This window comes from Nematocida parisii (assembly GCF_000250985.1).
Source record: "Nematocida parisii ERTm1 unplaced genomic scaffold supercont1.1, whole genome shotgun sequence".
Lineage (NCBI taxonomy): Eukaryota > Fungi > Microsporidia > Nematocida > Nematocida parisii.
Genome location: NW_013524646.1, coordinates 111,939 through 125,240, shown reverse-complemented (window position 1 = coordinate 125,240; position 13,302 = coordinate 111,939). Strand labels below are relative to the sequence as shown.

Sequence of the window (13,302 nt, the reverse complement as noted above, 5' to 3'; positions counted from 1 at the left end):
ATTTACGAATGCTTCTTGAATACTTTTGTAGTCTTATTTTATGGTACAACAAGAATGGGCTTGATTCGTTGTTTATTTCTAAGTTAGGAAATATTCTGAAGAATTCCTCTGAAGAGCTGTCTCTTTCTGATAAAACTGTTATTTGCTTTAACTGTAAAAAAGTAAATATTCCTGTAGTGAATTGTACTGTGAGAGTAAATAAAAATGAATTCTTTGTCACTTGCACAAAGTGCCGGGAAACAACCAAATTTCCCATAGGATCTATCTATAAGAATGTTTATGTAAGAGAGTCATATGACATAGATGCATTTCTAGCCGGAATATAGTCTAAAGTATAAAGTAAGTGTTTACAGTGTAAATATAGACTAATGTAGAATTAAGTTGTCTCTGGTAGTTCTTTCTATAATAAATTATTTAATTAATATTTAGTGGTGCATTTGAATAGTAAAATATATAAAGAACATGGAATGATTTATAAAAAAGTAAGAATGTAACAGGCATAAAATTATAATATCATTTAGTAAAGTATCTACAATTGACTTAGAAGGATCAATCAGAAATAAAGCATAGGAAAAATGCCAAACAACTTACCATAATAAGCAAACACGCGCGCATTCGAATAATAATAATGTCTTTTAGCACAGAATCCATTGTGGACTCAGAGGACATAAGCAAATCCGTATGGCCTGAATTATTTAAATTTTGGGTTGAATGATTTAGATGTATTGAGCGATTTGAAGTATCATTAGCACAAGACAGCACGAATATGTGTTTTTTTATTCTATTTGTGACGTATTCTTTCTCTTCTCTGGTGAGATCATTCTTTATTAAGAATCTGTGGAGTCTATTATTAATAGCTTTTATTCTTTGCTGTAAAGAGTAATAACTAGAATTATTTATGGAATTTGGATCGACAAAATATCGTGTGTATGTGTTTGGTGTGAATTCACTACTAGCATCTGAGGCGGCATAGATTATATTGTGAAGTTCTTGCAGTATATTATGTATGCGGTCCTTGTCCCTGTAAAGCTGCCTAAGAAGATGTGTATCTTGCACAGTTAGGATATGAGATAGTTCTGAATTGCTGATAGAGTGTATTCTGCGTAGAACCCATTTGTGCTCTAGTAGCAAGTATATTGCATAATCTAAATTTGTCACACCATTTGGTCTTATAGCAAATATATTTACTGTCTCTGGTATATATTTTTCTTTATTCAGCCTTTCTATAAATACAATAAGAACAGGCTTTAAGACACTGAACCAATAGAGTGACACACACAGCTTCTCCTGTAATATATTATCTGTGTTTGTGCAATACGTGTTCAGTATAGTATTAAAAGATGATTTATGTTGTGATTGCAGGATCTTGTTTTGTGTACAGTTAGAAGAATCTGTTTCCTGAAAACTTGCTGAGTTTTCATCTGTAAACGCGCAGCCCAGTGCTTTTAGACTATTTCGAGTTATATCAGGATCTTCTTTATTTGGAAGAGTCTCTTCTTTAATCTGGTTCATTATAAAACTTTTAGTAACCGGAAATAAATCTATATGTAGATATTGTTTGCATAATCGTATATAAGCCCATATAAACAACTCAGAAGAACAAATATGTATTTAACATAGCACGAAATATTCATAGACAAGATATGTTAAATGGTTTGTATATAACCCGAAATAATATTATGAATACTCTCAAAAATTATAATTTATTCTGGAATAGTTATAGAGTGTTTATAATTGAAAATAAGTAAAATTATTTTTAATTTCAGCTAGTTAATCCGAAGCAGCCCGTGTAATTAAATACATGAATATATTCAATGAATTGTTTAAGCACATTTATAAATTAATTATGTACGTATCCAGTTCTAGCTAAATTAAAAATATAATAAAGTGCATATAATCCAGTAGGAATCCAGTATGCTAAGAGTATTTCTGGCAATAATTTTCATGCAGGTGTATTTTTATGAATTATTGATTTTTGTTTGTTTTTACGCTTTTTAGATGTTTATTATTTCCCTGGGCGTTTGTTTACATTAAGATATTTTGCTGTTTTTGTTTTTATTTTTATATTGTTTTGTTTGTTTTAGACTGTCACTCTTTGTTTGTTTCTTGTATTTATGATATTCATCTATCATTTTTAGTGTATAAATATGTGCAGAAGAGAGTTTGCACATGGTAAAGTTGTCCTTCATTGGAACAAGTATTATTTTACTTATACTTGCAGCAAGACACAGTGTGTGCATTAAGAACGAGGAAATTAACAGAAACAGAATTTGGGACCTCAGAAGTAAAAAGCCATCTCCTGATGTATCTAAGAACAATATGTATAGTCCGCTTACTACAACTGAAAAAAATACTAAACCAGATTTTTTAAAAAGTGTTCACATTGCATCTTCTATTCCTATGGATGTTCAGGTCATAGATGACAACACAGATTACATCACAGTGCACATATCATTAAGAAACTATATGATGCTTGAGTGCATAGACAAACTTAACATTTTCAGTGATGAAATGGTTGGAATTGAATTTTCTGCTAGCACTCTTAAACGGATTAAAGGTCTTCACCTGACTCTTCTTCCCATTAATACAGATGTAGAGGTTGAAAAGATTTTATTCTCACCAGAAGAAAATATAATTGGTATGCTGATCCCTATGAATAGTATCATAAAATACTTTACTTTTGCTCTGAAAAATATGTTTAATAATAATGCTTGCATGACCTTTGATGATTTAAAGTGCACAGTGAAGCCAGAGCACAGAAGGATTACCATACAGCTGCGCAAGGAGTACTTCATCCCTACCTTTGATATGGCTAAGGACACAACTACGATCATAAACCAGCATGTGCGCTATCCAGACTCTCTGATGGTAGAATACAGTATAGAGAAGCATGATCCAATCCAGAACGTTCTATACAAGAACAATATATGTGTAAAAAAATTAATTCCAGATTTTATGTCGACAAGCCTCTTTAATTACTCTCAGCAAAATGAAATGCCCAAAATAAAGTATATTGACATTGACACAGCGAACCTTCAAAGCATTCTGTTTTCCAAGATGGTAGAAGCTTTCATGGACAGAAAATTGATTAATACCGTGCTGCTAAAGAAATTCAAGAGCAAGTCAGCAAACAAGAATCTGTGCTCTGATAAACCTACTTATTCATTCAACAAAAATGGAGCTATCATTAACTCCGAGAGTGTATTTGTCACAAAGACCAACCTAGAGAAGAATATGTACAACCTGGGTCTGGGCGATATTATTCCAAGTAAGTATTTAGAAACACCCAACAAAATGCATATAAAGGAGATGGCCCCAGAATTTTCAAATCAATACGGGGAGATCACTATCGCACACATCTTCGATGAAAAGTGCAAGTATGATGCAAATAACATTGAATCATTAGAAATCCTTATGTTTGCACTGCAATCGCTGATAATTGAAGTATCTCAGCTGCCACTAGATAAGAAGACATACAGAGATATAACAAATATCCAGCAAGTGATTGAGCCGGGCATTGCATATGCAATTAAGAACAGAGAAAACCACAAGATTCTATCCTCATCTATTTACTACTACGTTGTGCAGGTTTTATACGGAACTCACAAGTTAAAGATAAACTATGAGAAAATCCTTGGATACCTCGCATACATTGATGCACACTCACCCTTCATAAAGAAGAATGCTTCAAAGCAGGATCTTGAAAAGATAATTATTGCATCTCCTGCACTTTGCAACAACTTCAAGAAGGTCATTCTGGGATGTTCATGTGGCGAGCAGGTGTATGAGCACAGTAGGTGTACTGTAAGCAAGATCCCACACAACTCAATTGTAGTGTGGAACACAAACACTGAGTGTGCCCAGGCCGATAGAGTGCAGGTCATTGGGTGTGCCTGCATTGAAGAATTGCTAAAATCACACTGCAATGACAATGACTGCTTTATAGATAAATTCACTGGAGAGTGCCCTGTGGATGAAAAAGGTAATGTTAACAAAAACATAGGTTCAAAGAACTCTGGCAAAAACAAGTCTAAGAAATCAGCTGGTGTATTTGTTAAGAAGGCTAAGGCAGATGATTCTAGCTCATTCAGCTCAGGAACAAAAACCGTTATAAGTATGGTGGCAATAGCCTTTGCTATAATAAGTATATGCTCATCTGTATACTATATTTTCTTTGTCTAATAATCAAATAAATGTGATTGTATATCTTAATAATAACTGCATTATAGACTTCTGGTATAGTTTTAAATATTTTTGCTACACCATTCTTCATAACATCTGTTCTAGAATAGCAACTTTTTCCTGTATAAAGTAATTGAATAAAGTAGAGTGGAGTGTTTATATCAGCTTGTGCATTGCGTGAATTACACGCCGTCCACTTTTATAGCACTGATCCTGCCAAAGTACGTATCCATGGTGTTGTAGAATGTTTGGGCGTGTAAACACAGCAGTGGATATTATTGGAGGGTTTTATATTAAATGTATGTGAGAAAGTGAAAGAAACACATATATAGGCTGCTACATTGTGTGAGCTGGTATATTTAAAGAAATGGAAGAGCAAAGATACAATGATAGCAGCATACAGCATAGTTCTATTTCTTGGCATTTGTCTAGCCAAAAGGCATATTGTCCTGCTTAAAGACGACCTCTCTGCAGAAAGCATTCAAAGCCATGAAGAGTGGATAAAAGCCAGTAATATTCCAGAGCATACTATTAAAGGGTTTGGTGTGGGTGGATTAAAAGGATATACCGCAGACATTTCAGAAAGCGAGGCGGCACAGCTTAGAAAAAGAAGCGATGTGCTTGTGGTTGAAGAGAATAAAGAGTATACAATTCAGCTGAGCATGGGCGAGTCTCTGTCGGCAGGAATGCCCGACCTTATGCTCACTCGAGAGGAGTACAAGCTATTATATGCTCCTTCAGAGGTCAGCCCAAGCACAATTTCAATTTCTACAGAGCATAATAGGGAAGATCTATCTGCGCACGCCAATGTATTAAAAGGGAGAAGGCACTTCAGAAAGAATCCAGTTAAAAAAATATTCCGGAAGCATAGAAACAAGCCGCATCCACTTTTTAAATTCAGTTCAAGAAGATTTTCTTCTACCCAAAGAATCAAGTCAAAGCCCATTAGCATTACTCCAATGCCCATCCCACACACCAGAGAGCTGACAGGAGAGAAAGAGTATGCAGCAGCAATAAAGAAGCTGCACTATCCATTCACAGCCAGCAACTTAAAAGCAAGAGTGGATACTCCGTGGGGGCTGAGCCGGCTAGCACAGGGCAGCAAGATATATAGCGAAGACACTTTTGTATATCCAAAAAGTGCAGGCAGTGGGGTTTATGTATACGTGTTGGACACAGGGATAGAGGACACACACGATGAGCTAAAGGGTAGAGTAAAGAAGGGGATAAATATTGTTGGCGGAAACCTTGATGCAATGGATGACCATGGCCACGGCACACACTGTGCAGGAATAATTGGAGGCAAGACAGTTGGCGTTGCTTCTAATGCAACGCTAATTCCTGTAAAGATATTAACCGATGAGGGAAAGGGAAGCACAGAATATGCAGTTTTAGGATTAATATATGCAATGAAGTCACATCACCAGAGAATTAAAACAGAAAAGCACCCAAAGGCTATAATCAACATGAGCCTTGGCGGGGTTAAGAGTGAAGTACTAAAGGAGATAGCAAAAAAAGCAGTAGGCACGGGACTCGTAATAATAGCAGCAGGGGGCAACAATGCTTCTAATGCATGTGAGTATTCTCCTGCCTCAATTACGAAGGTAATTACTGTAGGAGCTATTGACAAAAATGATGAAATTGCAGAGTTTAGCAATACTGGTCCCTGTGTAGATGTATATGCACCAGGAGTTGGAATACGAAGTTCATTCCTAAATAATACCATGCGAGAACTATCTGGAACATCAATGGCAGCCCCCCATGTTGCAGGATTAGCTGCCCTATATTTAGGAGAATCTTACCAATCTCCAGAGGATCTAAAGATGCTTATTAAAACCGATGCATTTAAGTCAGATCTAATTAAAATAGCATCTGCTAAGGTACTTAACCTGCGCCTTGAATAAATACAAGTACATTTAGCAATTTTCATATAAACTTACTAACAGACTGATATAATATGTAATAAATTGTTTAATATGAATTCTAGGGCATCATATTGAATTTCGGGTTTGGCACGTTGGCTGTGTAATATTTTACAATTTTCTAGGATGTCTCCAGTGTATAGCAGAAGTCTATTAAACTCAGAAGCAATCGTTATTTTTATTATTTGGGCTATTTGTTTTCTATTGATTTATATTTGTCCGAAATCATTGTTTTTTACTATTTTAATATAATTATTACAAGAACAGATCTGGAAAGATTTAAATTCTATTTATAATTTTTAGATAAATTTTCAGGGACCGGCATACACGCAGCAGAGACACTCAAGTGTGAATGGTCTGATACAGAACAGAAAAAACAATGAACACGCAACATTTCATAAATTAGCATCTAATGTTGTATTGTTAAGTCTACAAGCATTCCTATATAGCTCGAAAAATAATTCTTACATATATATCAGTGTTTATTTATATGGATATCTCTACAGAGCGCAGATAATATCATAGATGGTGGGCAGTGTGTGCCCTTGGCTATAGAAATATTTTCAATAGACTATTTATGGTTAGTATATGACATTTTTTAGCTTTAGCTGTCTGCAAGCCTCATCAATGTCTGCCACGGTAATGGGTTTTTTATGCATTCTTTCTTTGAACATTCCCTTAATGTCTGGGTTTATTTGACTCTTTTTTGATTTTAGTGCATTTATTTTACTGGCTATGCTGATAATATCGAATACTATTTCGCATGCAAGAAACCCAAGGACATCTAATAGGTCATCTTTCATTTTATACTGTGTATTGAGGAATTCTTTGAATCTCTTCCCTTTTCTAAAGGTAAAAGAAGCCTGCCTGCACTCTGTGAAGTCCAAATACTCCTCCTTAGACATCCCTTCTGTCATTTTGTCAATTATATACAATCTGCCGTGTGTGTGCTCTGGCATTTCATATACATGTTTTGGGAGCCAATTGTATCTTAGCCTTGTCTCTGACGCAGCCCGCAGCGAAATTGCATCTTTATTAACTTTGTTACGCACGTCTTTAAAGATGATATAGTTGGACAGCTTTTTTACTCTGTGCGGATTGTTTCTCATAAGGAACACTATGTCTTCTATGTTGATTTTCTTGCTGCCTTTCATCTTTGATACTTTGTGTGCATTACTAAGTAACAATTTTAACTGCACATATATTATTTGCTCCATGTAGGTGCTGGATTCTTTATTGGGAATGCGAACGTCGCCACAGGTATACATCATCGCTTCAATTTCCTGTGAATAAAGAGTCTGACCTTTTTCCTGGTTATCTCGCACAGTAAAACCATACTCTGTCTTGCTTGTCGACATAAAACTTTAAAAAACAAAGTGCAAATAGGCTGCTTGCACTGAAGAAAAGAAGGCCGCATTAAAATAAAGAAGCATCAACAGAGCGTACGCAGGGCATCTTATTCATCTTCTGCAGAACAATACCTTGGGTAAATGCTACTGCTCAGAAGACAATCATAATGATAGAATTGGCTGCACCCGCATCAGCTATTCACAAAAGAATAATGTGTGGTATGCGGTGCTCTAAACCATTCAAGACACCGCTAGTATATAGAAAGCATTTGTAAAATGTGACAGGTATAGAAATATTTTTAGCTAATTAAAAAGAAGATTATAGAATACATGCATTAATGCATTTTAAAAGAGCATAAAATAATGTACATATAGCTGTGGTATGCAAAATAATAAAATTGTTTTTCATATATTAATAAAAGGATACATTTCAATAAAATGCAAAAATAAACTGTATACTATAGAAAGCACATTTATTTTATATTTCTTCTGGGTGCACAGAACATGTGCTCTTTCATAAATAATCTTTGTATTTAAGCAATCACTAATTAATAATAGCCACTGAAAATGCTTTGGCACTTTCCATCATATTCTTTCATTGATAAATATGACTACACCACACGCTGATAGAACTGCCAGATGGGATAAAAGAGCCCAATACGAAAACTCATAGAGAACATTTCGGGCAATAAACATAATAGCCATCAGGGTCATAATACCTATAAGAATTTTTCGGAATATTTTCCTTTCTTTTTTTATCACCCGAGTGGACGCCTTCTTTGGATCAAATATATCCCCAAGTATTTTGTTCTGCTCTATATACGTATGAAATATGCTATTGTTCAGATAGTCATGCTCTGTTCCTATCCAGTTGCAGGAAAGTATTACAGGATTCATTCTGGCTAGCTCGGCCACTGCATCTGGGGAGTCTTCTAGCACCCGGGTGAGGCTTTTAAAGAGCTTTTTGTCTTTCTTGTTCATTATTTCTGAGAGAACAGAGTGCTCTAGTCTGTAGTAATAAATATTTTTAATATGGCACTTCATGTTTGGGTCTGCAACATTCTTCCTGGATACTGCTATGACACTTGGATTGGTAGTAGTAACTGTAAACCTGTGCAGATTGATGCATTCCGAGAGATATACAACTCCTTTGCAAACTATGCCAATCGAAATGTGGTCATCTGCTTCAGGAACAGTTGCTGCTTCAGCAGGAATAACAATCGCCAGAATAATGTCTCTTTTTTTATTAAGAGATTCAAATATAAGGCTTAGGTACGTGCGCATGCTTATTGGGTCTCTGTCTAGCAGATCCACTTGTTTATCCACGTACCCATCTCGAATAAGAGAAATGCATCCTGTTGCAATTGACATTCATAACAAATATAGTTTTTCATTTATTTTGTAATGGACTTCAACAGGGAAAGTGAAGTGCGCGAGCTGGAAAGAAGGTTTAACGATTCAATAGAACTATGCGATAATTCATCAAAGGACAGGAAAAAGGCGCGCGATGCGCATCCATTCCGGGTGAAGTATGAAAGCTCTCGGGATGAAAAGATACACAATGTAGAGCAGGAGCTGTTCCGTTTAAAGGAAATGCAGAGCAGGGTACTTGGCATTCAGGAGACAATCGAGGAGACAATAGAAAAAGAAGTGAAAAAGTCAAAAGAAAAGGAAATAAAAGAGCTGAAAAATAAATATAAAGCGAGGCTACTGGAGATAGAGGCACTGTACAAAGAAAAAGAAAAGGAGATAAAGCGGGACTACGAGCAGAAAATGGAAAAGATCATACAAAAGTTGAAAGAAAAGGCGAAGGAAACAATAAAACTGAAAGTTGCCGAGGAGGTGCAGGAGCTAAAGAAGCATCTAGAAAAAAGAGTACTGGAAGTCAAGCTGCGAGATAAAGCAGTGATAGACAAATTATCTCAGATGTATATAGACTTAAAAGAAAAGTACAAAAGAGATGTGCAAAAGATACACAATACAGATGCATAAATAAAGATTTCTAGAAGTATAATTGAATAGATACATCTGTGCGCATAAACCAACCCCCCTACAGCTTTCCTGCTATAATAAAATCAAAAAGTCAAAATTGTATGTGCTAGTGTCTTTTTAGATATATTACAGTGTTTAATAATATTAAATGGTTTGTATGTAACCTAAACTATACTCAGAATGTGCAAGGTATATCATAATTCCTTAGTAGAAGAGTTTAATTTTTTTGAAATGTGATTGCCAATTGATAAAGCTAATAATTATGCTGTATCCAAATGTTCAATAAATATACAATCTTTAAGTAATCACCTTTACTAGTTAAATCATCTATTGTTGGCTGTGTTTCACTGAACATTTCAATTTACTAACGTAATTAATGCGTTTAGTTCGTTAATTATTCTATTCTATTATTTTCTTTGCCTTTATAATTTATAAAGCCTTCATTTATATTAAAGAGTGTACACATTAAGAAAAACATACAGAAAAATAAATCTGTTCAAATATATATGGAATAAGATTACACGGGTATAGAAAAACACATTACACAGCTATATAACACACACTGTTATATAACAAAAGCAGATATTGAAGTACTCCTAGGGAGTAACGCCATTGCTGCTATGCTACGTAATCAGGATAGAGAAGAAAGTGAAAGAAGAGAGCTCTTTATTGTATTTGGGAAGCGGCCCAACCCTACGTGAGCTTGGAGCCCAAAGGGCATAGGTGTGTTAGACCTGGCGCTAAGGTTGGCCATCGATGCTTCTCTGAGTCACCCCATAAATCAGGAGGAAGATCTTCAGTTAAATAGTCAAAAGTTGATCTACTGATCTGCGATCCCAGCCATTGTCTTGGCGGGATCATCGCGCAAGCTGGCGTGCAGACGGGCTGTCCTCGGAAGCTCACGCCTGAGTAGTGGTGTCACCACACTTACCATAGAAAAATACAAATTTATTAGAACAATTTTATGAACTAGTAAACTACTCCTATATATTATATAATTAATGTAAAATCAAGAATATTTAAAATTTTCTAATTTCATAAAAAAATGATTTCCAACAGAAAAGAGCTGCTGAGTGAAATAGAAAACCAATTATTACAATTAAGTAACAAACAAGAATCCCCACATATAGATCATAATGATGTAGTTGCCATTTTAGTAGATACATATAAGAAGAAAGCAAAACTAGATAAAAAATATCTGCCACTAAACAATCTAATACAGACTACATTTATGTCATTATTATATAATAATATAGACAGAAAGGCCCAAAATACTACTAGTAAAACCAGAATAAGCGAAATTACTAATATACTCTGTAACACAGAACAAATCATAACTTCTCTTATGGAGATGTCTGAGGAAATAAAGAACAAAGAGCAAAGAACGGCATATTATAATATGATGAACACTACACATCTGTTTATGATGAAATATCCTGTAGTTAGCTGTAGTGTGAAAGAGACTATAAAAGAAATAATAAGTGGCTTTTGTGGTGGGTACTCAAAAAATGAGAATATTAAAGAAGATGAAGCAATACTGGATCTTTTAGAGTTAAATGAATCTAAAGGTTATTCCAGGCTACAGAGAGTATTAGAAATAGTAACAACATTTGAAAGTATGCAAATAAGAGAAAATAAGAATGATAGAATGGAATCATTTGGCAAACAAATTAAGTTAACAAAGGACGATTTCTATTCATTCCATTTATTTTTAGCAATTACTCCTAATAGTAGTAAAATACTGAAAAAACTAATAGAAAGCTTTAAATTCATTAAAACATCCAATGATTTAAGAAAAAGCGAACATAAGTACATATATGACACCTTGTTCTTTTTCCTGGTAAACCAACAGTTCCAACCAGTGGATGTTGATAATTGCAGAAATCTATTTAAAGCTAGTATAGAAGTATTAGAGGCACTGTCTGGTGATGTATACGCCAACTTTTCTGAAAGTGAGATGGAGAGCCTACTTAAAGAACATAACATCACACCCTCTACGTTCAAGTTGAATATAATTAGAAGATTTGGGCAGAGCATTAAAAACCAGCTGGATGCTATTTTTAGTAGGCCAATTGGAATTAAAAGAGAGGTATTTTTAGATCGAAAAAAAGAATGGGCATTCTACACAGATGAAGCGGTGCATACAAACTATAATATGAAAATACCTGAGGCAACCCTAATCAATACTATAGCAACATTGGATGGTTTAGATGGGAGTCTGATGCCGATAAGAAGTAGTGAGGTAGATGCCAAAAAAAATATATGGAGGAAGAGGGCCATTATAATCGCATTAATTCTACTAATAGTTGCTGCTGTTCTGTATTCAATATATTCTAGAAGAGCAATAATGCATAAGAAAGTGGCTAAAAGATGGTGGTAAAGCCATATACACGAATTGAAATAGAAAAAGAGAGCATTGCCATGCAAATTTAAGCTATTTTAAACAATTCACTAGAAGATTGGCGTGTGATAAAATTTAAGAGGACTCAGGGGTTTTAGAAGATTAAATAAGAGCACAAAATAATTTCAATGGGATAATTAACACATAAAAATACATAGAAATATGTACAATAGTACATTTATATCATTATAATAGCATATCTGCCAATTTAATAAAAGAATGATCTTATTAGTTTACAATATTATTATTGCTCGGGTGATGCAGCCATGAAGTATTTTCTATCCATAACACATCTAAGATACCAAGAAGAATATTATTTTTAAGCGGTTTCCGTGGCTTAATTAAAAATAAAAGATTTTCTAAATAGAACCATCTTCAATTAATGCATTTAGAGCTGCAAGTAGGCTTTATTCAATTTTCAAATTATTTATTCCTTACTATTCAATTGTGCAATAATCTAGAATATACAGTAAATGGGGATTAAAGCAGGCTTTATAAAAATAAAATAGCTTAAATTTAGAAATACAATTAAACAATACAGAATTAATAATTTCAAAGAAAAACTTCATTACATCCACAGTATTTATTACTAATACTCTACTTCCATCTCATTTGTGACAGTTACTAAGTTGAACACATCTTCTTTAAGTATTTTTACGCTTTCTCTAGGGTAGACATATGTATTTGCTCTTTCTCCCTTCTTTCCTATTTCTTTGTAGGTTCTCTTATGCTCTTTCTGGAATACTTCCTGGCTGTCCTGGCGTATGATGCAGATGTCAATATTAGATCCAGAGTATAGATCATTTCGGATACCTGCTTCAATTGCCTTGCATGCTAGGTCTATTGCCTCTTGCTCACTCATATCTGGCTTCCATCCTGTTTCAAGCATACCTATGGCCGCATATGATCCAGACCCCTGTGCAGTGTATGGAAGGGTATCTACACTTCCGTGTGGGTGTATTCCAAAGAGCCCAGGGCCATGCTCATCAACTCCTCCGAGTATTAAACTAGCAGAAATATGCCCCTGGTAGGAGAACAGGTGCCTCTTCAAAATATTCACACAGTATGAAAGCAGAGGAACTCTATTATACTTCAGACTGAATAGGTGCAGGGCAGTTTCTGCCATTTTAGTGGTGTACCGGGTATCAGCAGCAGTACCTGCACCACAACAGCTAATGTTCTTTGATATTGTGTGTATTTTGCTTACATTTTTGTCTGCTATGATTGGACCATTGGTTGATCTGGTATCTGCAGCAAGTATAACAAATGTATTCCCTTTTACTCCAACAATAGTTGTTCCCGTCTTTGTAGCACTTTCTTCCAGAGCCATCTTTATATTTTGCAGAGTCTCGCTGACATCATTTGAGTTATGGCAGGATGCTTCAAATGCAGGAGAATTCATTGCGGCAGTATTATGTTGCATATAAAAAAACAAAAAGAAATTAAAATAAGAACA

At 34.9% G+C, this 13,302-nt stretch overlaps 9 protein-coding genes across 9 annotated transcripts; 5 read left to right on the top strand and 4 right to left on the bottom strand.

The window, feature by feature from the left end:
* Positions 1–8: 8 nt before the first annotated feature.
* NEPG_00076 (uncharacterized protein) lies at positions 9–326 on the top strand (the record flags this gene model as incomplete). The annotated part of the gene is made up of 1 exon (XM_013202456.1): positions 9–326. One exon carries the CDS (start codon positions 9–11, stop codon positions 324–326), a length of 318 nt encoding a protein of 105 aa, XP_013057910.1.
* Positions 327–549: 223 nt separating this feature from the next.
* NEPG_00075 (uncharacterized protein) lies at positions 550–1,512 on the bottom strand (the record flags this gene model as incomplete). The annotated part of the gene is made up of 1 exon (XM_013202455.1): positions 550–1,512. One exon carries the CDS (start codon positions 1,510–1,512, stop codon positions 550–552), a length of 963 nt encoding a protein of 320 aa, XP_013057909.1.
* A 568-nt stretch (positions 1,513–2,080) lies between these two features.
* NEPG_00074 (uncharacterized protein) lies at positions 2,081–4,182 on the top strand (the record flags this gene model as incomplete). Its single annotated transcript, XM_013202454.1, has 1 exon — positions 2,081–4,182. The coding sequence occupies exon 1, from the start codon at positions 2,170–2,172 to the stop codon at positions 4,180–4,182; it is 2,013 nt and encodes a 670-aa protein (XP_013057908.1). The 5' UTR covers positions 2,081–2,169.
* A 386-nt stretch (positions 4,183–4,568) lies between these two features.
* NEPG_00073 (uncharacterized protein) lies at positions 4,569–6,104 on the top strand (the record flags this gene model as incomplete). Its single annotated transcript, XM_013202453.1, has 1 exon — positions 4,569–6,104. One exon carries the CDS (start codon positions 4,569–4,571, stop codon positions 6,084–6,086), a length of 1,518 nt encoding a protein of 505 aa, XP_013057907.1. The 3' UTR covers positions 6,087–6,104.
* Positions 6,105–6,582: 478 nt separating this feature from the next.
* On the bottom strand, positions 6,583–7,462 carry NEPG_00072 (uncharacterized protein; the record flags this gene model as incomplete). Its single annotated transcript, XM_013202452.1, has 1 exon — positions 6,583–7,462. One exon carries the CDS (start codon positions 7,460–7,462, stop codon positions 6,686–6,688), a length of 777 nt encoding a protein of 258 aa, XP_013057906.1. The 3' UTR covers positions 6,583–6,685.
* A 479-nt stretch (positions 7,463–7,941) lies between these two features.
* NEPG_00071 (uncharacterized protein) lies at positions 7,942–8,824 on the bottom strand (the record flags this gene model as incomplete). The annotated part of the gene is made up of 1 exon (XM_013202451.1): positions 7,942–8,824. The coding sequence occupies one exon, from the start codon at positions 8,822–8,824 to the stop codon at positions 8,039–8,041; it is 786 nt and encodes a 261-aa protein (XP_013057905.1). The 3' UTR covers positions 7,942–8,038.
* Positions 8,825–8,857: 33 nt separating this feature from the next.
* NEPG_00070 (uncharacterized protein) lies at positions 8,858–9,539 on the top strand (the record flags this gene model as incomplete). Its single annotated transcript, XM_013202450.1, has 1 exon — positions 8,858–9,539. The coding sequence occupies one exon, from the start codon at positions 8,858–8,860 to the stop codon at positions 9,443–9,445; it is 588 nt and encodes a 195-aa protein (XP_013057904.1). The 3' UTR covers positions 9,446–9,539.
* Positions 9,540–10,490: 951 nt separating this feature from the next.
* Positions 10,491–12,009, top strand: NEPG_00069 (uncharacterized protein; the record flags this gene model as incomplete). The annotated part of the gene is made up of 1 exon (XM_013202449.1): positions 10,491–12,009. The coding sequence occupies one exon, from the start codon at positions 10,491–10,493 to the stop codon at positions 11,823–11,825; it is 1,335 nt and encodes a 444-aa protein (XP_013057903.1). The 3' UTR covers positions 11,826–12,009.
* A 412-nt stretch (positions 12,010–12,421) lies between these two features.
* On the bottom strand, positions 12,422–13,269 carry NEPG_00068 (proteasome component PUP1; the record flags this gene model as incomplete). The annotated part of the gene is made up of 1 exon (XM_013202448.1): positions 12,422–13,269. The coding sequence occupies one exon, from the start codon at positions 13,267–13,269 to the stop codon at positions 12,436–12,438; it is 834 nt and encodes a 277-aa protein (XP_013057902.1). The 3' UTR covers positions 12,422–12,435.
* Positions 13,270–13,302: the final 33 nt, after the last annotated feature.